At 49.4% G+C, this 26,864-nt stretch overlaps 1 protein-coding gene across 2 annotated transcripts in view; it reads left to right on the top strand.

Annotated features, from left to right (window-relative positions):
* Positions 1-26,864, top strand: part of Fam178b (family with sequence similarity 178 member B) — a 90,100-nt gene that overhangs the window by 36,545 nt on the left and 26,691 nt on the right. For both annotated transcript variants that reach the window (XM_028775506.1, XM_028775505.1), the window contains 4 exons: positions 5,337-5,451; positions 12,390-12,483; positions 12,803-12,979; positions 13,166-13,263. In XM_028775506.1, the coding sequence (XP_028631339.1) occupies positions 5,337-5,451; positions 12,390-12,483; positions 12,803-12,979; positions 13,166-13,263 (484 nt within the window). The remainder of the gene's footprint in view (positions 1-5,336; positions 5,452-12,389; positions 12,484-12,802; positions 12,980-13,165; positions 13,264-26,864) is intronic.

Here is a 26,864-nt window from a genome sequence, read left to right as displayed (position 1 = left end):
AGAGAGAGAGAGAGAGAGAGAGAGAGAGAGAGAGAGAGAGAGAGAGAAGAGAGGGAAACTGGAACAAATGGTAAAGTAAGGAGACAACTGTCTGAACTAGACTAGACAGACGTCCCTCAGAAAGGCTGCAGTGACCTCAGCCATGAGAGAAATCAAAGCTTCAACAGGCCGCTTCTCACCCCCACTAAAACGGCTAACATCAGGAAATCAAACAATGTCCAGGCAGGGTAGCACATGCCTCTGGTTCCAGTACTTGAAAGCAGAAGCTGGCAAATCTCTGTGAGTTGAAGGCCAGCCTAGTCTACATAGCAAGTTCCAGGTCTGTCAAGGGTGTATAGTGAGAAGGAAATTATATCATTTTGAGGAAAATGGGTAGAACTGAAGATCATCATGTTGAATGCATCAAGCCAGACTCTAACATGTTTTCTCTCACATATGGACCTCAGGCATGCTTGCGCTCATGCACGCACACGTGTGTGTGTGTGTGTGTGTGTGTGTGTGTGTGTGTGTGTGTGTGCAGTACATGAAATACATGTAAGAAAATGTCACATTTTTCAAAATGAATATATGGTTAAGAAAGAAAGAGGAAAATGCCTGGAGCCAAGATGTGATAGCTGGGTCTGCAGTTGTCTTCTTGGACCATAAGGTGGCCAGAGAGTCCCAGGATGAGAATGGCAGAGCAGAGCAATGGGCAGTGCAGACCTGACAGGTCCTGTCAGGCCTCAGACTAGCTGTGGTCTGCACTGCCCAGACCCTCTTCAATGTAGAGACCTAGACTTGAAGCTTCTGTCAGCGTGAGCTTTTGTTTTGCTTTTGTCTGTCTTTGTCCAGCAAGTATGCGAGCTTCTGTGTTCTGGCACAATACAGTCTGAATGGTAGGGGCCTTGAGTACCCTGGTGTTTGGTGACACCAGGCAGTGGTGTATGTTACAGAGGGCAGAGAAAAGGAGAGGTGGCCCAGGGACAGCATCATGTATTCTGTGCACAGAGCTATGAGTAAGCAGGCCAGGGGCCCACAGACATGCCAGGGGTGCATTCAGGAGGGATCACAAGCCAGGGAGTTTGTGAGAAACAGCAAAGGGAAGGCCGCTGCTCAGGATGACTGGGAGAAGAGTGAAGACTTGGAGCAGGAAGAAGGACAGAGATCAAACTGCAAGTTCCCAAAGACTAGGGCATGAGGGCTCACACCTGTATTCCCTGTGCCGCAGAGGCTGCAGGCAGGATGGATGAGAGTTCAAAGCCAACCTAGGGTACATAGTGAGACCCTATCTCAGAGGGAGAGGGAGAGCAGAGAAGAAAAGATTTCAGAAGGAGTTGAAGCCTAACAAACGGAGAGAAACACCAAGAGCAGCAGGATTCATAGAGGATGCTAGGAGAGTGGCTGTGCCCTTGCTTACGCTGTGGTCCGAGTGAGGAAATGTACATGGGTGTAAAGTATGAACTCAAGGCCTGTGTATATAGCCCAATGGTAGAGCATGTGTTCAGCATGTGTAAGGGCCTCGGTTACATCTCCAGGACCACAAAAAGAAAATAAAGTCCTGATTTGATGGAGGAACTTCCTTTTTCATTAAGTACATAGGTCCCTTGGATGACAGGGTCACCACCCAACTCCAGGACTTCCCTTTGCCATTCATTTCTGGACACCCTTCTGCCTCTGTGCCTTTGTCTCCACCCTAAAGTCGAGCACCCATTCCTTTGCTTCTGAAGTCCACCATGGGTTCAGGTCTCTTTGAGCCTATCTGTCACCATTACTCCTCAGGGTATGTTCCACCTCACTCTGGCCACCCTTTCCAACCTACATTCGACTTGGGCCAACTGGTGTCTCAACCCCTCACACCTCGCCTCCCCCCAGCCCCAGGTTCATCTTCCACTTGTGCACTGTGCCCTTCCACCAAACTGCCGCATCCAGAATCAGGACTCTTATCCACAGAACATTTACAAGAGCACCCGCTTGGTGTTCAATTAACAGTTGCTGAGTGAATAAACGTTTTCAGTGTCTAAAGTTGAAGCTAATTGACTAAAAGCAAGTGATACTGAAACTAGTTTAAATTTCAGCACCAAAGAGCTGCGGGAAATTAAGTAAGCAAGCTGGGACTGAAAGTCAGTCAGTTCCCAGCCTCCTGTGAGTCCTGTGAAACCCACAGGCCGCCCATGTAAGGATGAAAGCTTCCCTTTTCCTGAGAGTCAGTTTCTCCCCTTCCTGGGCCTCTGTTGCTCCCGAGCTCTCTGGGTCCTCAAAGAATTGGAACCCAGGCTGATAGTGCGCTCAGTAGACACCTGAGCTGATGGGGACAAGAGCAGTCTGCTTCCCGTTGTCATTGTTGTGCTGGAAACTCGGCGAGGGAAGGGAGAGCCAGGCTCAGCACGGTGGTGGGGGCTGGTCAAGTGGCTGCTGGAACGCTTAGGAGGCGTGTTCTCATCCATGTCACCATTCGGGGAGCACAGCCCTGAAAAACACTTCTTCCGTTACACAGATGGAAAAGTCACTTTTATTTTCGTCCAGATACTGTTTTGGTTTTTTTTTTTTTTTCTTTTAAAGCGTCCATTCCAGCCCAGGAAAGCCACCAAAGGCTGCCTCCAGCTCAGCCCCCAGCAGAGCCCAGCTGCCTAAGCTGGCATTTGAAAAGCCCTCATGCCCCATGCCCCGGGGCTGCTCTGGAGTCATCTAAAATGACTGCCTTGGGTGTGGAGAAACTGAGATAGGGAGAGTGCCTGCCTGGCAGCTTCCAGTCTGGGTTTTCTTATGTGTCAGCCATGCAGAAATCCCTCATTTGGGACACAGAGCTGAGGAAAAGCTGAGCGCATGGCCTACTTAGGAAGCCTTAATTATGGCCTCTGGGTGGTATTTTCCTGTCATCCAAGAACCGACTTCCAAGGCTGTTGATGGGGACTGATTTATCCTGACATCTGGGCCCCCTTCCTTAGAAACTTGCTGTCAATTCAGGCTTGGTCGCACTGTGCTGGGGCATTATTATAACTGGGTGGGAGAAATGGGGTATGGTACCAATGTCAGAGCTCAACACTGCTGCCCTCCGAGAGGGGTTAGAGCCCTGGGCACCTGCGGGGGCTGAGGTGGGGCAGGACACAGCCCTCCGGGCTCTGGCAGGACATTCCAGCCCAGCCGGGCCTCGCCCTAGGTCCATTCTCTTCCCCTCTGGAAAGTTCATGCTCTCGCCCACGTGTGCATGTGCGTACGTGCACAGGCCCCGGAGGCCCAGGTAAAGAGAGCCGACGTGTATTGTGTTTTGGAACCTTTACTCCTCAGCTCGTCTGTGAGGAGGCTGAGGGCTGTCATTACTGCTCTCTGACTTGCTAGGTTGCCAAGATGGGGGGAAAACAGTTTTTCCTCCTCTAAGAATCTATTTGGTTAGTCGTAACCCATAAGCATTTCTTAGGAGAGAGACACCCTATGCCTGCTGAAAAAAATAAAAATAAAATGGCCTTGGCTAGCTTTCAAAGACCCTGTGCCTGGCCAGGTACTGTCTGTCAGCGTGGCAAGTGGAGCGACCTGCAGAAAACCTCTCTCCATGAGTTTAGGTAACAGAGCCTTCCTTGCATGGTTCTTGTGGAAGGAGGCGCCTGTTTTCTATGCCCTGAAGACCCTGCCATTTCCCTTTTTCTGTGCCTTGTCTTGCTAATCTGCTCTTGCCATGGCTGTCCGACTTCCGGGTGGGTGTTCCCTCAGCACCACCTGTGGCCTCACCTTACCTCACCTGACCACTGCAGTCAGCTGCCCAGCCCTGGGCAGCTTCTGTTCCATTTCAGTTTCAGGTTTTATTTTACATTTTTCTTGCTTTGTGTGTTTGTGTGTTTATTTGTGTGAGCGTGCTTGCGTCATGGCTCTCTGCATCCACTGAATGTGTTCGGGGATGGAACTCAGATCGCCAGGTTTAGATGCAGGCACCCTTACTATCTTATCAGGGAGCCATCTTGCCTGCCCTCTGGTCTTTGTTCTTTAAAGATAGAGACTTATTTGTAGATCAGGTTGGGCTGGAAACCTGAGTGATCCTCCTGCCTCTGCCTCCTGCGCTGGGGCCTGGGATGCAGGTACAGGAACACACTGGGCTGTGGGGTGTACCTTTCACCTGCTTGGATTTTTGTAGGAAGACCCCGGGCCTTTGCTTATCTCCCGGGCTCCTGTCCCTCCTGGACCTGTGCTCCCAGGGCAGAGGATGAGGCCTCTACTGGGTTACTCTTCACCTTAGGGTGGGACACTCATCCTCCCTGTGAGAGTGAGATTCAAAGGTCTTAGCCCAGCCCCCCAACCCCAGGTCTTGATTCAACATTTGAGAACACCTGTGGCTGCACCCAGCCTACTCATCTCAAGGCTGTTTACAGCTTCCTTCTTACCTGTGAAGTTCTTAGTCACTGTTTGGAGTCCCTCTTTTCATTCACTTGTTCATTCATTCATTCATTCATTCATTCATTCATTTCCTCTCATGCTTGCTGCTTCTGGGCCCTGGAAGTGTGGACATGACCTATGCCAATGCGGCCCTTACCCACATTTCTATTTTTATTTATCTTTATTTTTGAGAGATAATCTCATCCGGCAGCCAAGACAGCTCAGATTCACAGCAATCCTCCTGCCTCATCCTCTCAAGTGCTAGGCTTACAGGCATGTGCCAGCACACACTTTTATGCTGTTGGGGAGAGACAGATCAGAAACAAGTAAAGGAACAGATAAGATAATATAGAGAAATGTTAACAGGACAGAGACAGAGCCTCAGCCTCCCAGTGAGAATGTGAGGGGCCAAGAGGCAGAAAGGCCTGTGGGATGGGTGATCTCCCGACAGCATGGCCAATCATTGTTTTATTGTTGTTTTTGAACATGTCCTTAAGTGGTCTGAAGGCAAAAAGCCCCAAGGATATAGTTTTCCCCCCTCTGTTGATGTGGGCTCAAAGGGAGGCCAGGCTCACTACTGGCAGGGACAACAGCCCAGCGAGCCCACAGAGTCTCTGCAGCCATCCACAGGGCAGCAGTGGGAATGAGAGGACATGAGGATGTGTGTCAGGGAGCCGGACCGTGCTGCAGCTGTGTCTCACCCGGCTATGAGCTACTGAGCCCGGCCGCTACCTGCTATGAATGGAGGGTGGTCAGGCACCGACATTCTCTGGCTTTTGTGACTTCAGAACAGCCTATTCCTTGAGAAAGACCAAGCCAAGAGTCCCCAAAATCACGAAACACAAAGCACCTGTTGCTTCATTTCTGCAGCATGCTTCTGGTGCCAGAACATACAGAACCTGCTTACCTGGAGCTGGGGACCACACCCCCACCTGTGAGCAGAAGTGTAACCAACCCTCTCCCAGTCCTAACTCTGCCCTCCTTTGGCCTGACAGATGAAGACATGCATTTGTGGTGTCCCTCACTGCAGGAGGTCAAGGAGGTGTTCCGAAGCCTGGGAGCTTACAACCCTGCTCTGTACCCACAGGGGCCTTTCCAGCAGAGCTCAAGGTGTGTACCTCCCCTCCTCACTGCTGCCTTCTCTAGATAGTGACTCTAGCCTACAAGGTAGGAACTAGTGCACAAGCACACATGGCTACCCGTGAGAACAGGTATTGTTCTGTAAACAGCATGACCAGAGCCCAGAGCTCCGGTACCTGGACAACCAGTGTGAAAGAGTTTTGTCACTTCTTTGGCCCCTGTCCCCCTCCCACTGGTGGACTCCAGACTTCTCAGCCTAGTCAATACCTCCCTTAGCAGACTTCAGTCTCTATTCAAATCTGTGTGACCAGTGCTTATAACAGCTCTTGGCCAGCCAAGCACAGTTTTCTGTCATCTTGGGCTGGGAGGGGATGAGGGGGGGAGGTGATTTAAGACAGAAATTGATATCTCTCAGGCAGGCCTCAGACTCACTATGTAGTGCAGGAGATTAAACCCAGGACTTCCTGAACACTAGCCAAGCACTGTACCAACTGATCTATGTCACAGACCATTGTGTATTAAGACAGAGTCTTGCTGTATAGCCCTAGCTGGCCTAGAGTTTTCTATGTATACAAGGCTGTCCTTGAACTCAAGGCTACAGGTTTATACCAGTGTCTCTGGCTTAAAATGGAAAATATCCTTGAATATCCTTTAGTCCCAGGAACCAGAGGCAGGCAGATCTTTGTGAGTTCAAGGCTAGTCTGATCTCCATGAGGAAGTCCAGACTAAACAGAGCTACACAGTAAGACCCTGTCTCGAAAATACCATTTGTATCTATAGTAAACTTTGTTGTAAGAAAAAGAAAGAAAGAAAGAAAGAAAAAAAGAAAGAAAGAAAGGAAGGAAGGAAGGAAGGAAGGAAGGAAGAAAGGGAGGGAGGAAGGGAGGAATGAAAGAAGGAAGGAGGGAGAGAGAGAGAGAGAGAGAGAGAGAGAGAGAGAGAGAGGGAATATCCCTTTCCCAAGAGGCTCATGCCAGCTAGACAGACTACCAGCCAAGCCTCACTCCCTGCACCAAGCACTGTCTGCATATAGTGTCCACTTGCTTCCGTTTTCTGAGAGTCCACTTTGTGCTGCACTGGGCTTGGTGGTGGTGGACAGTGGTGCTAACTGTGTGAGCAGATCCCTGCCCTCTAGGGACTGAGCCACACAAAGCATAAGTGGTTGTTGCCATGGATGAAGAGGACAGAGGCTGTGGAAATGTGCATCACATTGTTCTCCACTCTCAGCACATCCCAACCTCCTTGAAAACTCTTTGAGACATTCCCACCCTGCATCCGGCAGCAGTCCCTCCACCCAGGCAGAACTGGGACCCTTTCTTTAGCTGCCGGATGTTCCTCTGCAGGGAAAGCGGAGCTTTCTTAAGAACCTGTTCCACGACTGTGTTTAGTAATTGTCTGCCAAACCCAGTCACACTTGGCTCTGCTATAAATACCCCACACGTGTGCCAGCCCGCCATGTTCCTGCCCCTCTTCCTTCTGGAGCACAGTGCTCCGTACTGGGTGTAATAAGGCTCTTGCTGCCTTCTAACACACCCTGCTGTGTCTGGGATAAGTGGGGAGAATTGGAATTAGAAAAGCAAGGCACGAGCCGGGCGGTGGTGGCGCACGCCTTTAATTCCAGCACTTAGGAGGCAGAGGCAGGCGGATTTCTGAGTTCGAGGCCAGCCTGGTCTACAGAGTGAGTTCCAGGACAGCCAGGACTATACAGAGAAACCCTGTCTCGAAAAAAAAACAAAAAAACAAAAAGAAAGAAAGAAAAAGAAAAGCAAGGCAGAGGCAGGGCATGGTGTGGAGGGATCGAGTGAGAAGCTGACACACAGGGCACCCCTGGGAGGGGGGGGTCAGAAATAGGTGAAGACTTTCCCTCCAGGAGGAGGCTGTCCTAGGGCTCCATGCACAAACCGTAGCACATGGACTGCAACTTGACCAGGTACAGTGAAGCCCTGAATTGGAAGAGGAGACTTGCTGTATGGCATGGTGCCGCTCCTAGACATGCCTTTTGACCCCTCCTTTCATGGGTCCTGGACATTGGCATAGCTGCTAAGACTCTTTCTTGAAGGAGAATTCAGAGTAGTCCTGGAGGATCCATCAGTGGTCACAAGGGCATTTTTCTTGCTTGTGGCTTGTAAGAGCTGGCTGGGAACCATCTGCTGAACACTTGAGACTGGAGAGGTTTTTCTGCCTGCATTCATTCTCCATGCGTCTTTCCTGAAGCAGGTGGGTGGTGAAGATGCTCAGGGCTCTTCCTTGGGTTGCTGTGATGTTTGATGGTTGAGAACACTATGGATTTCATCATGGAGCTGAAAGACAACTCCTGATAAGTATTCATGTCCAGATAGTTCCAGCATTCCTTCACTGAGGGCACAACATCTTGAGGAATAGACGTAAGAAATGATAGATCAGGCCAACTTTGCCCCATGGTCCTGTTCGTCCTTATTATTGGCTGGTCTTGGATACTAGCATTGTGCCATTTGTTCACCATAGTTTGGTTTGTTTATTTGTTGTTGTTTTTTGGTTTTTCAAGACAGGGTTTCTCTGTTTAACACCTCAGGCTGTCTTAGAACTCGCTTTATAGACCAGACTAGCATTGACATCACAGAGATCCCCCTGCCTCTGCCTCCCAAGTGCTGGGATTAAAGGCATGCACCATCACTGCCCAGTAGTGCTAGGTATTTCTCATCTCTATTGGCTTCTAGGCATGTCCCAACCAAGGGCTCCCTCTGGGCCACCTCTGGAGGTGGCACGCCCAGAGTCTCATAACAGCTCAGAGTAGAAGTAAGGACTGAAATGCCTCTGCACAGAGCCACACAACTGTCTGTCTAGTTACTATGAGAAATTGTGTCTTGCACTATTTGTTCCTAAACTCAGATGTCTGCCACCATCTCTCTTCCAAAATGTGTATCATGGTTTTCTAGCAGGGCTGGGGGATGGCTCGGTTGGTAAAGTGTTTGCTGTACAGCATGAGGACCTGAGTTTGGGTTCCCAGAGCCCAGGAAAAGTGAGGCACAGCGCTGCAGGGGTGGAGATGGGATGCTGGAGCATGCTGGCCAGCTAGTCTAGCCAACACTGTGTGCTCCAGGTTCAGTGAGAGAGCCTGTCTCATAGAATATGCTGGAGCTGGAGAGGCAGCTCAGCTAAGTAAAGCCGAGCTAAGGTCGCGGCCAGAAAGCAGGGTGGAGAGTGTGACAAGAGGGAGGCGTGGACTGTCTCCAGATACAGTCACAGATTCGTGTACACACACACACACACACACACACACACACACACCCCTGCAGGCATGGGTACACAACTCTGACACATACAAAGGCTTCCTCTCAGAAAGGCACAGCCCTTCAGCAACTGCACCAGGTCAGTCATCTGAGGTCCAGAAAAGCAGGAGGATTTGTGTGAGCACAGGAGACAGGAGAGGAGCCTCAGCATTCCTGCATGGTTTGGGCCCACACTGCTACACAGCTGGGCTTTGTCTCTCTTCCCTGGGAACAACAGCAAGGTCTTTAGGTAGCTGTGACAGTCCTCTAGTGCTGCTTCCTGATTACAAAGCTGTCAGTTGGCTTTGAAAGAACAACCTAAGGGAAGAAGGACATTTTCTTTGGGCTTACCATTTCAGAGGGATCTGTCTGGGTCAGGGGGCTTCATTGCTTTTACTGGCAAGGCAGAAGGCCTGGTGGAGGACACCTGCTCAGCTGGTGGTGGGGACAGGCTCTGTCTTTGAAACCACACTCCTTGTGACCAGTCCTGCAGCCACACCTCCTATCTCCTAACAGCCTACTGAGCTAGAAATGCACCAGTCCATGACGTTAGCACTCTCACAGGAACAAAGGCCAGCTGATTGGGGTTGCCTAGATACATGGATTTGGCCTTTCTGGAGAGTTCTACTGCTGTTTTCTGGAGTCAGGGGTCAGGGTTCACTTGGTTCTCAGACAGGACATCTCTTGCAGAGGCCAGCGGGTAAGTGAGTGACTACACACTGAAAGAACATCCTGCCAGCCCTGGGGTAGTGGGTAGCTGCCCTGTGGTGCACTTGGATCCGGATATAAAGTGTATACATACACACAGCCTCATTGGTTCAGTAAAGACTGCTCTCATTCAAGGAGAAACCAAGTCCAGTTCCTGTGGACTTCAGCAACCTCACTGCTTAATGCCAGACAGCTCTGGACAGTGGCGGTGCTTGTGAGTGCCATCTTCCCTCCGAGAGTGTCACAGTGCTGTGCAGATGCTGGCTTTCCTGTGACTCTCTTTCCTCTTCTTACTTCCTTTGGTTTGTTTGGGCTTTTGATACAGGGTTTCATGTCACCCAGACTGGCCTCAAATGTACTATGTATCGGAGGCTGGCCTTGAACCTCTGATCCTATCTCTACTTCTACCTCCTGAGTCCTGGGATGACAGACATGAACCTCAACATCCAGCCTGTCTTTTCAACTCTCCAGGGAAGGCAAATGTTGATGTGTAGGAAGAGGTCAGTTGATGCGCTCCTGCAACTTCACTTTGTAAGTTTAAAACAATGTGGCTGAGACGTAAAGTCCAGGTCCTTAAGGCAGGCCATGAGCCCTCAGCAGCAGCTGAGGAAGAAGCTGACTGGACCTGTCAACCCACTCCTAACCTGTTGAGTTAAGGCTGGAAAAATGGATTCTGAACTTTTGCTGAATTTTTGCTATTCCTTGCCCTCTTGCTAGGTAAAGCCCTGGGAGTTAGCCATTGCTTCATCTAGAATAGCAGTCACAGATGTGACGGGATGATGCAGCATCTTTGCCTAGCAAGCATGAGGCCCTGAGTTCATTACCCACCCACCACTGCCAAGTGCATAAATAAATCACACTTTCAATAGCAGTCATAGATGTCAGCAGTGAGCACAGGACCCCATGATGTTGCTGTCCAGAAACAGAAGGGCTGGGAAATATTTGGCACTCAAAAGGGCAGGTAGCTCTACCTGAGAAGGCTGGCATCCCTTCCCGAGGAGTAGAGGCTCTATCGCAGCCACACTTCCCATCCTCAGACAGTTCTAAAAAGGCACATCACCAGCTCACACTTTCTTTGCCCTCCTCCCTTTGGCAGCAGCAAACTGTCTGAAAGCCTGTTTCTCTGTAACAGCCCATGGCTGCCCTACTCTTTGTGAACGTCTGAAAACACGCCCAACCCATGCTTGTGCCAGGTGCCTGCTCTCAGGCTGGTACAGACAAAGACACCCACTCACATATTGGTGCAAGCCCAGCATGCACCTAGAAGTGCAAACCCCAGCCTCACCCGCTCTCTGGTCCTAATAAATGCTAAAATCCAGAAGAAAGGCTGAGCCCAGCCCCAGCTTCCCCACCACCAACTTTGGTGTGTTGGCCCCAATTCCTCAGTGGTGTAGGAGACAGATCTCTCTCCCATCTGTGGAACACCAAGGCCATGAAGTGAAGAAAAGGGAGCCTTTTCCTGAAGCTGCAGTAGGTGCTGCCCTGACAGTGCCCGGCCTGAGCAGCTGTGCTAGAGCCCATTAGCGCTGTTCTCCTCAACGGGTGCAGCTAATTAGGGCACACTGCTTTCAGGGACTCTAAACAGGTTCCCGAGAGTGGAGAAGACAGGATGGGCCTCAGTGGTCGCTCACTTGGCATAGCCCTTGCCTAGCAAGCATGAAGCTAGGGTTGATTTCCAGCACCATATAAACTGAACATGGTGGCACACACTTGTAATCCCAGCACTCAGGACAGAGGGTCAGAAGTTCAAGACCATCCTAGACTACATAATGAGTTTGAGACTAACCTGGGATAGCTGAGACCCTGTCTCCAAAAAAAAAAAAAAAAGTGTGAAGTGAATGAGACAGCAGAGAGGAGCTTTGCCTGAGACTACTTAATTGACCCATAGTACCTAATGTACATTTGGTCTGAAAGAGAATAATTTAGTGAACTAAGGAGCTTTTAGGCCTGCCCACTCAGGCCAGCCTTGCCAAGAGCAGCTTCAGGCTGGCTGTGTTTGACTCTGGTGTTTAGGGAGGGTATTTCTTTACCCAGCCCCCAGTCACCAATCTGCCCCATCCCTGGAGGGGACAGGCCACACTGGGCCTGTCCAGACACAGCATAGCAGCCTTTGGTGGGAGTGTGCAGCTTTGTTCTCACTTCCATCTCGCTTACTCAGTGTTACCATGTGGTTCTTTGGTGAGTGGAGTGTATTTGCCATCATTGACCAGGCAAAGAGATGGCTTTTGTGGAAGGAAGATTGGAGAGAGATCAGAGGTAGGGTTTCCTGCTTTTGAGGTCCCAGAATGCTGAAGCTGGAGACCTCATCCGAATGCTGAACAAGAAAGAGGCACTCACTTCTCTCCCCACACCAAGGCAGGCAGGCCTGGGTTAGACATCAGTAGGAACAATAGGATGTCATTTCAAGCTCAGGTCTGAAAGGCCACAGCTGTCATGGGAGTACTTTCCTCCTGTTCTGGGGAAGGGACGACAGTCATCATATTGAGGAGCCCCTTGTGGCAGGGAACTACGAATCTCCTAATCCATGGTTATATGGTTGAGCTGAGAGACAGGTCCCTAGCTTGGTCAAGCCTGACAGGAAGGTAGCCTCACCCAGCATCTTGAAGACAATCGCAGAACCAGCCTCTAGCTGACTGTTCCTGGACCTTTGGCTCTCAGAATCTCAGTGGCATAATTTTTTTGTAGTTTTTGTTGTTGTTTTGAGAGAGGGTTTCTTGGTGTAGCGCTGGATGTCCTGAAACTCACTACATAGACTAGGCTGGCCTCGAACTCCTCCTGCTTCTGCCTCTTGAGTGCTAGGGTTAAAGGCATGTACCACCAGTGTCTGGCCATAATAAAAGTTTTAAAGCCTCTAGGAAGGTCTGTCCTAGCAGATGATGATGGGACACACGTCACCAGTGGCCCTGCTCAAGTGGGTCATCTGGGCCTTCTCTGTTCCTCTGCCTCTCTTTCTCCCTGAGCAGCTCCTACTCCCCTGTTATATATAATGATATTGCTTCTGTTTTATGTCAGGGTGCTTGAGAGTGAGGCCAGTCTGGGCTGCTGGGAACCACAGGATCCTCCCCAGGAAGTGGCCTTGGACATTAAGTTGAGCTACATCTACAGGGTGAGCCACACTTTCCTTTCCTGACTCACCCTAAAGTGTTGGGGGTGCAACCCCGACCTACTCAGTGGTTTAGGTGGGTAGCTTCACCAGCAGCCACAGTGAGCCAGCTCAACCCCAGTGCAGGCTCTGTGGTGGTCCTGGTACCCATGCTACAGAAAGTCTGAAGTTTACCTTGACTGCCAGCATGTTCACAGAACAAGTGCCACTCTGGTCTCCAGGGAGCCAATCTCAGAGCTCCTTCCCTCACTCTGAGTCCCCACCCCTCCCCTTCCCTCACTCCATGCCCCCTCCTACCCTGCTTCTTTCTCTCGCCATACAGTTCCTGATCCTGTGTCTCCTAGTCCGGCCAACATCCTACACTGACGCCAGCATCTTAGGTCTGATGGAGCTGCTGTGTCGCGCAGGCTTGGATGTGGGGTTGCGTCTGCTGCCCAAGACTGACCTCCAGCAACTCCTGCTCCTGCTGCTGGAGAATATCCAAGAGTGGCCTGGAAAGGTACACAGCCTGGGCTCTGCCACTGGGGTGCCCTTGCCCCTGGAGCACCCTAGGAAGGGAGAGCATCACTTGCAGCTTCTTCAGGGGTCCCTGGCCTTCATGAAGGGACCTTTGCTCCCCTAAGTTAGCAGGTTAGAGGTGAAGGCAGCTTCCTCCAGCAGCTTACTGTGTGCCTCTGTCCCACAGCTCCAGCCCCTGTGCTGTGCCCTGAGCTGGGTGTCGGACCACCACCACAACCTACTGGCCCTTGTTCAGTTCTTCCTGGACGTGACGCCCCGGGGCAGGTGGGTGCTTCTCAACCACTCTGCCCACTCCCTGATGCTCATCCCCACGGGGTTGGTCATTCAAGGATCTAGAATCTTCCCTACCAACCCCAACAAACAAACTGTCTGCCTGGTTTCTAAAGTCTCAGAGGAAGAACTAAAAATACAATTCACTAATGAGTTCTTTACAAATGAAAAAAAAAACGCCTAATTTTCTTAACATGATCTTATTAGTAAAACACTGTCTTATACAATTAGCTTCTGCCAGCAGTGCCTGCCTGCCTTTCTTTGGGGACTCCCCCTGCCTTAGGTTTCTGGGTTCTTCTTGTCACTCCCTTCCCTCTCTCCCACCATGCACCCCGCTCCCAGTCCGTCACTGCTTTTTTTCTGCACAGCTTTTTTCTGCCATAAATGATCTACTATTTATTTCCCTGTTTGGACTCACTCTCCCCTCCAAGTCGCCTCAGGATCAGGTGCCTTTTCAGGATCACTGCCATATCACCCCAAATCCCAGCCCGTGCCTGGCAGGCCAGTGTTGTTTTGTAAAATTCTTGTAGGATGATGAAGTGAACAACAGACTCAGCCCAGAAGATAAGAGCTGTTGGCTAGACTCACCTTGTCTCTCCTCATCTCCACCTTTCTTCTGCTTTTCTCCTGTGAGTTCAAGGCCAGCTACAAGGAGTGCCCTGCCTGGGCCCTTGGTCCCTCCCTTCCCACCCCATCCTCAACAGGCACTTGACAGTTGTAGTCTGTGGTTGTTCCCGTGACCTCCCAAGAGACCTCACCCAGGCCTGTCAGGCAGACACTCGACTGACATGGTGGGTCAGCCATCACCGTACTGGTTTCAGCTCCAGGCTCTTCCCTGTGAATCTGCCCAGTCCGAACCCCAGTTTGCGCTAGTCCATGCATCCCAGGCCCCGGGGATTTCTTTCCATTTGATTTGAAAAGACTGAGCCTGCCCCCCCCCCCATCTGCTGTCCCCCACAGCACATCCACTCAGGGGTGCGAGCTGGAATCACTACTCATCCTAGAGGCTTCTCCATCTCCCACCGTTCACCCCAAAACCTGTGCTGATGCCTTCAGAATCCTAAGTCCCTGTTTTTGGTTGCACCTTTGTGTCAGCTCCATGATGTCCGTTGTGTTGACTGGGTCATTCAACTACCCCCGCCCCACCCCAGAGGCAGCCTTGTCTGTACCTTTCAGCCTTTAGACACCTACTGACACCAGCAAAAAGCAGGTGGACCAGTGGCGTTTAGCACTGCAGGTTGTCAATCTGATGAACAGAAACTGGCATCCTGTGGTTTTCATTGTCATCTCCCCAATCACCAGCAAAGTCCAAGAGGAGCTTCTTGGATGTTTGTGGTTCCCTTACTGGGATTACCTTCCAGTATCCCTTACCGCTTCGCTTTCTCATCAGGTAATTTATCTTCTTATTAACTGCACTGATGTTCATGCTACTTCTCATACTTGTTGCAAACAGTATATTTTCTCCTAAGGTTGTAAATTGTCCTCTTTTGAAAGTTAAATTTAGTTTTGCTGGGCAATGGTGGCCTACACCTTTAATCCTAGCACTCAGGAGGCAGAGGCAGGCTGATCTCTGTGAGTTCAAGGCCAGCCTGGTCTACAGAGTAAGTTCCAGACAACCAGGGTTACACAGAGAAAAACTCTGTCTCAAAAAAAAAAAAAAAGCAAAACTTAGTTTTATTGTATGTGTATGAATGTTTTACCTGCGTGTTTATGTGTGTGCACCACATGCATGCCTGGTGTCATGGAGACAAGAAGAGGGTGTTGGATCCTATGGAACTGGAATTAGAGATGATTGCTGAGCTGCCATGAGCTGTCAGGTGAGTGCAGGGAATCAAACTCAGGTCCTCTGCAAGAGCAGCAAGAGTTCTCAATCTCTGAGCCATTTCTCCAGCCTGTTTGTAATTTTTATTACATTTACTTATTTTGTGTATCTGTAAATACATGTGTGCCACAATTAACTTATGGGAAGCAGTTCTCGCCTCTCACTGTGTGAGACCCAGGGATCGAACTCAGGTTGTCAGGCTTGGCCGTAAGCTCCTTTACCCAGTGATCATCTTTCTGAACCATTTTTAAAATTTTGTTGTTGTCATTTTGTTCTTTGAGACAGGAAGGGCCTAGAACTCTTGTATTGTAGCCCAGGCTGGCCTAGAACTTGTGCTGGCCTTCTGAGGACTAGCTGAGGTGGCAAGTATGGACCATTATGCCCAGCCTATAAGTAAATGTGTATGTCTTGCCCTGTGGTGTCTTTCAGTGAACTGGCTTGTGCTTTTACTTTGTCAGTAAGTGGGGTGGCTGTTAGACTTCGGCACGCAGCTTAGAACAGACAACACCAGACCAAACGGTTCCAAGGTTGGGGGGGGGGAGGTTATTCAGGGCAAAGGGCAAAGGTGGGGGAAGAGAGATAGAGGAAGATGGGGGAGAAAGAGAGCAAGGTCAGGGAGTTCTGCCTATTTTATATGGGCGGTGACGTAGCCTTTCCCAGGTAAAGGTGAGATAGCCAGGTGGATTCTGGGAGTATATGGCAGTTGCCTGGGCAATGATGTGGGGTCGCCTAGATGTGATGTCACTGGGTTCGGGCCTGATACCAACATACCTCTCTTTTTCTTCTTACAAAGAGAAGAAAAAAGGGGAGGGGAAGCCGATGGTGAAAGGGGAGTCAGGGTACCATGTCTCTTAAACTACTTCCTGCTGTGTAGGGGCGTAGTCCATTGTGGGGAGCAGCTGGCTTTCACCATTGGGGTTCACTTGGTAGATGAGTGTATCAGGTTCCTCTGTGGACAGCAGCTGGTAATTCTGTAACAGGAACTGATTAATAAATTGGTTAGAAATAATAACACCAGGAGGATGACTAAAAAGGGTGTTACAAAAGAGGGTATCTGCTTTTATATGGGTTTTCAAAAATCTCAGAATTGGGAGGTCTCACATTCCCTAAAAAACGGCATTCTTCTTGGAGGAGTTGTGAAGACCATCTTTTTTAGCTGTCAGGACATCTGGCACCTGTCAGTTCTGAAGTGCCACAGCTGGAATCCCGTGAGTCTTGTATGTAGAAAAGAGTGTCTTGTGGTGTTGGTAGAAGAAATGGTTGGTTCGTGATCCTAGCATATGTATCTGACAAGACCAATATGGGCAGCCCCCATAATCGTCTGGCCAGTTTCTACAATAATCTTATATCTGGTGAAAGAGAAAGCAAGTGTAGAGAACATAATATTTAGATGGGATAACAGATATAGGAATGATGGCAATTTGGATTGGTTCTTGGCGTCCGGCTATGGAGCAGTTTCCTGACCCTGTTTGGAAAGACTGTTTGTTATCTGTGGGTGTCTCTTGAACCTCGAACCTCCAAATGGATGGGCTGACCTGGATAGAAACAAGCAGCAGGGGGAGGACGAGAAACCCGTGTCTAGTCCAGGGAAGTCAAGCTCGGCTGCCGGAGTGGAGTCTCATTTTCTGGGATTGAGGACAAGGTGGGTGATCTCGATGTCCTCTGGAGCTTAATAGAGCACGGTCCCGTTAGGGTCGACATGTATGAAGAAGAGTCAATTTTAGATGGAGGGATGAAAGGCTTGAGGTGAGACAAGTGGACCCAATGAGGGAGTCCTTCAAGTTTAGCAGCTGTAGGGGTCACAAGAACTACTTTAAAAGGGCCCTGCCATTTGGGAGAGAGGGGTGAGGGCCGATGATCTGGAGGGGAGAAAAAGACTTGGTCTCTGATATTGACAGGCAGTGGACAGGAGACAGTGTGTGATCGAGGTAGATGGTGGTCAGCAAAGTTCCACAAGAGAGAATGGAGGTGGCAAAGCAATGGGGTGAGCAGATGGTCTGGGAGGGGAGAGCATTTAGGTGAAAGACCATGATTTAGAACTGGACGTCCATACCTGAGTTCAAAGGGTGAGATGAGGAGAGGCCGCTTGGCAAAACTGGAGCCTGACCCTGCTCAGGTCCTGCTAAGCTGAGCCTTCAGCCCCTCAATAACGGAGTTTTAAGACAGACTTAGGTTTGCAGGACAGTGGCATGGACCATACAGAGCACTGACTAGAACTTCTATATGATGTAATCTCTGTGTCTTCCCCACCCTAAAACCACACATACATTTAAAAAAAAAGTTTTCGCCGGGTGGTGGTGGCGCACGCCTTTAATCCCAGCACTTGGGAGGCAGAGGCAGGCGGATTTCTGAGTTCAAGAGTTCAAGGCTAGCCTGGTCTACAGAGTGAGTTCCAGGACAGCCAGGGCTACACAGAGAAACCCTGTCTCAAAAAGCCAAACAAAATAAATAAATAAATAAATAAATAAATAAATAAATAAATAAATAAAAGTTTTCTTTCAGTACCGACTAGAGTAAGTTCTTTTTCAGTATTTTGTTCCCAATATCTCTTAATCCCATCCAGAATCTACTTTTTCTATGTATGAGACAAAGATCTAACTGGATTTTCCCACCCCAAGCCCCTAAAAGAGTGTGGGTGCAATGCCCGTTTATTATTGGAGGGGAGAGGCAGGGAGGGGGAAAGAGAGGAGAATGAAATGTAGAGGTCAGGTGTGGTGCATACAACACCTAGATATTAACAATCCAATAAAAAGGAAAGAAGGGAAATGTATTATATATACATTAAGTACAAGTATATTTATAAATGTATTTACATATAAAATAAATTATGTTCTGTTAGAAGTTTTCACATCTGTATGAAAATGATCATGAATAATAAATTTTAAAAGTCATATATGTTTTCCTCCATCATTTCCTGATACAGTTGAAGGTATTCCTGTCATTATTCCTGTCACATCTGTAGCTGTGCTCACTCTTCTAGCCATGTCTTAGGCACTGATTTGGGGACTCCCAGGCCTTTGGGGACTCTCAAGTGCCTCTTGAATGACAAGGAGTAAAATGGAGTGTCCTTCACCTGTATTTCAGACAGATGTGTCAACAGAATGCCTTAGGCCACAAGTTTGCTGGGAAGAGGGTTCCTCACTGGGGTGTTACTTATTTAAATGCTGCCAGTGGTGGCAGACACCTGTAATTCCAGCTCTCAAGAAGCCAAGGCAGGAAGACCTTGATCAAGTTCAAGGTGAGCCTAGCTGACATAGTGAGATCTTGCCAAAAAAATTTTTAAATAAAAAAGAAGGCAAGTATGATGGCCTATAATCTGAGCACTTGAGAGCTTGAGGCAGAGGGTTGCTGAATTGGAAAGGTACCTTGAGCTACAAAGTGAATTCCAGGCCAATCTAAACTATAAAGTAAGACCTATGTAAAGTAAGTAAGAGGAGAGAAGGGAGGGGAGGGGTGTTGGTCCTGTCAATCCCAGGTGTTGGTCCTGTCAGCCTGGGTAGCCAAACCATCAAGCTGCAGGTTCAGTCAGACTGTCCTGGTTAGGTTCCTGTCAACTTGACACAGGCTACAGTTATCTGGGAGGAGGAGCCTCAACTGGGAAAATGCCCCCCCCACCCCCGTCAGATTGTCCTGTAGGCAACTCTGTGGAACATTTTCTTAATTGATGGATGATGTGGGTAGGCCTAGTGCACGGTGGGCAGTGCCACCCCTGGACCGGTGGTCCTGGATGGCATAAGAAAGCTTGGGCATGCTCTGGACAGCAAGCCAGTGCAAGCCATGCTCTCCATGGCCTCTGCTTCACTCCTGCCTCCAGGCTCCTCTGAGTTCCTGCATACATGCACACACACAATAGTAATAATTTTTAAAAGAAGGGACTTTACTTATTTTTCTAAAGAGAGCATTCAAGAAGTACCAAATTAAGGAAGTAGCAAGGGATGAGTAGAGAGGAGTGACATGCTGAGCCCCTCCCCCATCTCCTTCTCAAGCCTGTGCGCTCACTCGCAGGCCCCCTTGGCCCTGCCCCCTGCCCCCCAGTCTTTTTTGCCTCAGGCTATGTTGAAGCCTTGCAAAGTGGCTTAGGAAGAGCCAGCTCCAATTCTTTTTCACATCCTGCTGTGGGTCTTTAGTTAGTGAGCCCCACTGGGCTCAGTGCCCAGACTGACCCCAGGAAGAACAACAGTGCAGAAGCTGCCACACTCTGAATCTAATTGATTGGTTTAGTACAAAGCAAGATGTCCACACCCACGGATTTGCACAGTGCAGTCAGCACCCCTGCCTTGATCAGGACTTCAGGGAAAGCGCCCAACTTAACCATAAAAAATGAAAACAAATTGTAAAACAAGCCACCTGAAGTAGGGCCAATGAGAAGCAGGGGTTCTCGAAGGAAAATCAAAGAGAAAGTGACCCGACTTGGATAAGCGGTAGAGCCATTGGAAAGAACCAGGCGCTGTTCTGTTCTGCATTCTGCCAGGGCAGCAGTTTCTCAGGTTCTCAACCTTCCTAACACTTTTTTGTTAGGAAAGGTTGAATGACAAGGAGTAAAATGGAGCGTCCTTCACCTGTATTTCAGACAGATGTGTCAACATATAAACATAAAATTATTTTGTTGCTACTTCATAATTGTAGTTTTGTTGCTGCTATGGATCATAATGTAAGTGTTTTTGGAGATATAGGTTTGCTAAAGGAGTTGAGAACCACCGGGGCTAGGGGCTCTAGTTCGTGCTGGGCCACCCCCTGCTGTCACAGGAAGGAGCCCCATCGAGAAGGAGGAGGCTATGGGCTGTGCTTGCTCCACTGAACACTCACGTTCCCAGGCTCCAAGGACCTGCCTCCTTCACCATCTGTGACTGTTTACTCAACATCCTACCATGCTTGCTGCACTGTGGCCTTGCCAGGAGACCCACTCAAACAGACGGTGTGGATGAAGACTTACTAGAACATGTCACAGAACCATCAGTGACCAGGGTTCTTCGCCTTGCAGACCAGCACAGAGCTGAAAGAACCATCTTGCCTGCGTTGACAGAATGTGAGGCAACAGGCCCGACTCCCAGCTTGACGGGTGTGCACGTTTGTTCCATGCCTCCTCAGGAAGGCCGTGTGACAGAATCCAGGATCGAATAGACTTTTTTTTTTTTTTTATAATATATATATATTTTTTTTATTTTCTTTTTTTTTTTGAACATGAAATGCTTTTTTATAGCATGTTTTACAAGGGGAGGGGGTAAGAGGGTCCAGGTGGTGGAAAAGTACAAAATCTTCTTGGCCTGTGCCTTGAAACATGTCATGGTCTATATGGTACACTGCCTTCGAATAGACTTTTATTTTTTTTTATTTTTTTTTTATTTTTTTTTTATTTATTTTATTTATGAGTACACTGTAGCTGTCTTCAGACACACCAGAAGAGGGCATTCAATCTCATTATGGATGGTTGTGAGCCACCATGTGGTTGCTGGGATTTGAACTCAGGACCTCTGGAAGAGCAGTCAGTGCTCTTAACCATTGAGCCATCTCTCCAGCCCTCGAATAGACTTTTAAAATGTTCAAATTTGGGTTGGAGAGAGAGCTCAGTAGCTAAGAGCTCAGACACTCTTGCAGAAGTCAGAACCCACATTACAGTCACCTGTAACTCCAGCTCCTGGACATCTGTTAACTCAGAAGCACCGGTGCTGTACACAAACCCACACAGGCAAACACACATACACATAGTAGTATAAATAAGTAAACATGCAGACCTGGCTGGACATGGTGGTACAAGCCTTTAATCCCAGCACTCAGGAGGCAGTGGCAGATGGATCTCAAGTTTGAGGCAACCTGGTCTACATAGCAAGTACCAGGCCAGCCAAGGCTACATAGTAAGCTCCTGTCTAAAAAAACAAACTGAAGAATGACAGAAGAGGCTGGGGATAGGGCACAAGGGTGGTGGAATGCTTGCCTTGTATGGATGAGGACCTGGAGTTCCATCCCAGTGATGACTGAGGGCGAGGTGTAGGTAGAAGAAAGGATACTGAAGTTATGCTAAGTGGTGAAAACAGGCTACAGTGCTAGAAAGCTTTATGCAAACTGAGAGCTGCAGAACCAGTCCATATAATCCCTGCATCTGGGAAGGTGAGGCAGGACCGTCAGAAGGTCAAGGCCACATGGACTTAATGAGACTCTCACAAAGCAAAAAATAGACAGACTAGGCATGGTGTCACACGGTTGAAGGACTATGAGTACCGGCCTAGCCTTTGCTACCTGAGTCTGAAGCGAACCTGAGCTACATGAGACCTTGTCTTAGACAAATAAGCAAGCAAGCAACAATAACAACAACAAATGTATGTGTAATTGTGGGCCAACACTGTTGAGGGGAACAGTCTCAGGGCGTTGAGAAGAGCACACGTGTCTCTGCCCTTTGGGCTCATCTCTTCCAGATCTCTTCTGGTTTTGCTTTTTCTCCCATAGTTGTGTTTAGAGCATCACTTTATTCCGTGAGTTTTTATCCACTCATTTTATTCTCTTTGTGCACACATATGCACCTGGACCACAGTACACATGTGGAGGCCGGAGGAATCCTATTCTTGCACTTGCAGCCTCTGGGGACCTAACTCAGTTCATCAGGCCTGACAGCAAGTGCCTTTACCCACTGAGCCATCTCCTTGGTCTGAGCCTAAGATTATTACAGAAAATGTTAACATACATACAGAAGGTACAGAAGTAGAGAGAGTGGTCATCAGAGCCCTCTGTGGCCACTGTGGTTCCTGCTGGCACTCCCTCACCCCAGATCACTGAAGGTCTCAAACTTCTTATCTTTTTATTTGAGCTGATAGGGTTCCTGTGGGATATATATATATATATATATATATATATATATGTATATATATATATATATGGAGAAAGATAGATATATTAGTGTGAACCACAGCATCATGAGTACACATAAAATATTTGACAAAGGAATTGCCACAGCAGATGAGTCTAGTCCAGAACCTTCCAAATACAAGCTTCATCTTCAAAGTCTAGAGTTTTAGGCTAGGCATGGTGGTGCACATCTTTAATTCTAGCACTTGGGAGGCAGAGGCAGGTGAATCTCTTGAATTTGAGACCAGCCTGATCTACGGAGTAAGCTCCAGAATAGCCAGGACTACACGGAGAAACCCTGTTTTGAAACAGACTGAAACTAAACTAATCGGATGCTCTCGAGGTAGGAACCCTGGGGACAGCAGCCCCAGGCTTTTCCTGAACCAGGTTCTTGCCTAGATCACAGCTGCCCATTGTCTGTTGGCCCAGTGAATTCCCAGCCTCCTCCCCCCCATGCCCTCTCGGCATCTTTTTAGTTTGAAGTGGCCAATCAAGGAAGTTCAGTCTCCTTGATCCTTTAGAGAGGAGATAGCTGGAATGAAGGCAGCCTGGGAGGAAAGGATTTCCTACCGAGCAGGTGTGCTGATCGCATCGGGAACAAAGCAGGGACACGTGCAGGTGCAGAGGGGCTTTCCCTGGACCCTCCCTCTTCCTGCTGTGTGTGCTATAGGACCAGAGGGCCCACCTTTGCTTCTTTCAGCTCCACACAGTATTCAGGTTCTAGCTCAGTTACTGCGCCTCTTGCCACTGTTCTATCTCTTCCTGCGGCTGCTTTAGACTTCCCTGCCCTAAACCGGGGTGGCCTTGTGAAATGGAGCCCCTGACCCCTTCAGCCTCCCACTCTGTGGGCTGCTGGCCAGTCTTCTCCAGACCCTCATCAGATCCCAACGCCATGAACAAGCACTGTTGAAGTGTCCCACTGCCAGCAAAAGGCAGTGTCTCTGCACTCCTGCCCCCACAATTCCACTTCCTTCCTTCCCACCAGACCCCTAGTTCCAGATCTTGGCAGTTCTTTCTTTCCTGGATAAGGTTGTACTCCAGCACCCTGCAGTTCCTCCCGGAGAGTCCAGTCCAGCTGTCTTCTTTCAAGATGATCCATCCTCCTTTCTGTAGGAGTGTGACCTTCCTTACCAAACACTATCAGTTCCCTCCTTTGCTGAAAATCCATACAGGGTGGGAGTGAAGGCACTAGAGAGATGGCTCAACAGTTACGAGCACTGGCTGCTCTTGCACAGGGCCTAGGCTTGGTGTCCCGGCACCCACACAGCCATCTGTTTTTCCAATATCAGCACCAGAGGTCTTCTGACCTCTTGAAGAACTAAGCACACATGAGCACATACATAAATGCAGGCTCAACACTTGTATACATAAAGTAAAAAAAAATTTTTTTTTTAAATTGTTACCTTTGGTTTAACTTTGAAGCAGCCCAGATAGTGTTCCAGGATTTTTTGGCTTACTCTTTCATATCACCTCTCTCAAACAAAACTGTGCTCTGTGTTCCCCCATCCCTGTCCCTCATCTCCTGTGCACGCCCACATATCTGCCACATCCTAAAATTGTGCAGCCATCTTATACTGATCATCTGTTCATGTTTCCTGGAGAGGCTCCATTCTTCTGTCTTCACCTGACTGACTAGGCTCACACCAAGCACCTCCACCTCCACCCCCATCCCCGCCCCTAGGGTTAAGGGTTAGCTGGCTTTGCTGAGCCTTGAGCTAGAAGAATGAGAAGGACCACAGGTGGTTTTGCTCTCTGAGCCTGGGTGAGCATGCTTCTTGATTCTATATGAGCATCACAAAGCACACAGAAGCAGATTCTACAGGCAAGGTGGCTCTGGCAGCTGGGAGGTCAGTTCTGAACTTTGTGCAGTTATGGCAGGAAAGGTAGTGTGAGGAGGAGTGTAGCTAGCTGCAGGCCCTGGAGTCCTGGATTGCAGCGCTGCTCCCTCCTGACCTTAGGTTTGAAAGATAAGAAACTGGAAAGCAGAGCACAAAACAAGCAAGGAACCTGGGTGGGAGACAGGACTGCCAGAAAATGCCGAGGGCCCTGGGAGGGTCTGCACCTGCACGGTCGTCTTTGAAGTGAGGGGTGCCATTTAGGGGCTGATTGTGAAACTTCAACACTTCATCCTTCCTGTTTCACTTCTGTTGTCTTTGTGGCGAGAAGAATGATTTTATATATGGAATCAGAAGTGGTTGGAGGGGCTGAGGCTTCAATGCGAAGGTGACAAATGACAGCTCTGGCAGTGTGGGGCGAGAGTCAGCTCTGCTCTCCCCAGCATGCACACACGCTCTGCACGTGTGCAAACACACACACATCACCACCACCACCATCACTGTACTGGGAGATGTGTAGGTGTGGCACGCTGGCCCATTATTGGGACATTCTGGGAGGCAAGGACCCTTGACATCATTCCTGGGGATGATGGGTGAGCGTGTGCTTACAAAAGGAAGCCCTGTGTCGGGGTGTCCTAGAGTAAATACTATTATGCGTGCTCTGGGAGGGCGCTGTGTGGAGTTTTGATGAAGCTGTCATCACGTCATGGGGACACCACAGAAGCACACACTGATGCTTCCACCTGCAGGTGACCACCTAGTTCACATTTGGAGCAAAACCAATGTCTCGAGTAAGGCAATTAGTGAACAATGATCATATTCACAGGCAACATGAATCTAACCAACAGCAAATTGAGGCTCCTAGAAGATCGCAGCCAACCGTAATGATGGGCTGAGTCGGAAAAAGAGGCCCTGCTGCACAGTTAAGAACAGGGTCTGAGAAATGGGCTTTGACAAGAAGACGTGTGAAAAAAAAAAGGAAAAGCAAAAGACTTGGATTCAATCTGTTAACTGCTTTGAGCCCCCACGGTTGTCAAGAAAATGAGCATCAGTCTCCAGCCCTGTGAGCAGAGTGGCTCGCCTGACAGGTAACATGGACAACTCAGGGTCTTCCAAGGACAGACACAAAGGAAAATGGTCAAAAAGATGGAAAAGCTAGGCTGTCTTGGGGCCTGAAGTAGACAGAGCCACCTGCTGATCACAGCAAATTCGGTCAAGGATGGGGCGGCGCTACCCACCAGCTGGCTCCCGGAGCACAGACCCCACAAGCCTGCTCAGAACCACAGAAGGGCAGATTTTGGCAAAATATAGGAAGAACTCCCTTTGTCTACCCAGCAAATGGGCCAGACCAGCTTGTCAGGCAGATGTTGCACTTCTGTGATGGAAATAAACACTTGGGGAAAGGGCCAGGGACTTTCAATGAGGACTGTGACGTGATACAGCACAGTAGACTAGGGGTCGGGAGGTATGGCTTTGGCTCAGGTGCCCATTGCCTGTGGGTGCCATGTAGTTTACTTATAACTATGCATGAAGGAAAGGGTGTGTCACTGGTCAGTAGGGGACTCGAAGAGGATCTTCTGTTTGCCATATGTGTGCACTCAGCCTCTGGACAGAATGTCACCTGGTCTCCAGAAACCCCCTTAGGGGGGTCCTTCCAGTCATCCCATCTGCAAAGGACACCACTTTCCTGGTGATGCTCCATCTTACTGATTTGTTTGCCTGTTTCTGAACACTGCTGGAGATGAGCCCATGCAGCAGGTCCTGTGAGGCTGGCTCACACACATGTTGGGGACACCAGGACGGCTCCCTGGCGACATGAGGATGTTGCCTCGTCCTGCTGTGTGGCCATCCATTGCCTGGGTTAATGGTCACTGTAATCCTCCTCTTCTAGGCCACACTGTGTGCATGCCTTCTCCTCCTCGGCCATGTGATTGCACGAGTGCCCATGTGATTGAACGAGCACATGCAGATAACCAGGCTGCATGGCAGCCCTGTACTTGCAGCCACAGGCAGAGTGGGAATGTGTCAGGAAAGACTCCCCAAACTCCTAACCAAGTTCACACCCTAGCTTTTCCCGCCGGGGGAGCAAACACCTACATTGGAGATGATTCCCATTAGGAACTGAGGAGCCAGTGGTGTGACATGTGTCCATAGCCCTGGAGATGTAGGCCATGCAATGGAGCAAGGTGCCAGGCAGCATTTCCACAGAGGAACAGGCAGAGGCTGCTGCATCCTGGGCTGCCCTGGACACATTGGAAAACGCAGCTCACCCCTTTGGCCAAATGCCTGGTAGCCTTTTAGGGCAGTTCAGTCTCAGCAGGGCCTGGTTCCCTTCGGAGGGAGTGAAAGGGGTGGGGTGGGGTGAGTGCATGCTGTACTGGCCTGTGTGTCTTTGTCCTGACTTCCAGCGGCACACACTCTACCTTCCTGGATGTTCCTGCAGGATGCCTGGTCCCTTGTGAGAACTGTCCAGACAGTGACAGTCTGGAAACAAAGTACCTGAATCCTCTGGTTTAGAAAAGAATATTGTTTCATAATTTTCTAGTGCCTTGGGCACCTCTGTGTGTGGATCCAGTGTCCTGGTCTTACAGAGGCCTCTTGGAGTAGGCGGGACAGAGACCAAGACAGGCCTGGCCTTGCCTGGTCTAAGCACTGTGTTGGGACCTATTGCCTTATATGACATCTGCTGGGAGGGCTCCAGTGGCTTCTGCATCTTTCTTTGCTTGCCCAGTTTGAGTTCTGGAAAAGCTTTGCCAGGTGGGGTTAGGCAATTTCTGTGGAAAAAGAGCCCACAGCCTGGGCAGGGCCTCCGCTTGCCCCCTGCACAGCTGGCGTGGTGCTTTGGGTGGGTCCTCACTGCTTTTCCCTTGTAAGCTCTCTCTCCATCTGTCAGATTAAAAAGTGACCCCCTGTCCTTGTGTCTCAGTGGGACTGGGGGTTCAGGAAGGAGTGTCAGGGGGTCTGTGGGAAGCAGACAGTGCCAGCATGGGGAGCTCTGCTTGTAGATACAGGTTTCTTGTATCCATTTACCCTCTCTGTCAAGGTTGCCTGCCGGTGTGTGTGTATGTGTGTATGCCTGTGAATGTGTGTACACATATGTT

This window comes from Grammomys surdaster, unplaced genomic scaffold, assembly GCF_004785775.1.
Source record: "Grammomys surdaster isolate TR1022 unplaced genomic scaffold, NIH_TR_1.0 255, whole genome shotgun sequence".
Lineage (NCBI taxonomy): Eukaryota > Metazoa > Chordata > Mammalia > Rodentia > Muridae > Grammomys > Grammomys surdaster.
This window is presented reverse-complemented; position numbering and strand designations above follow the sequence as displayed.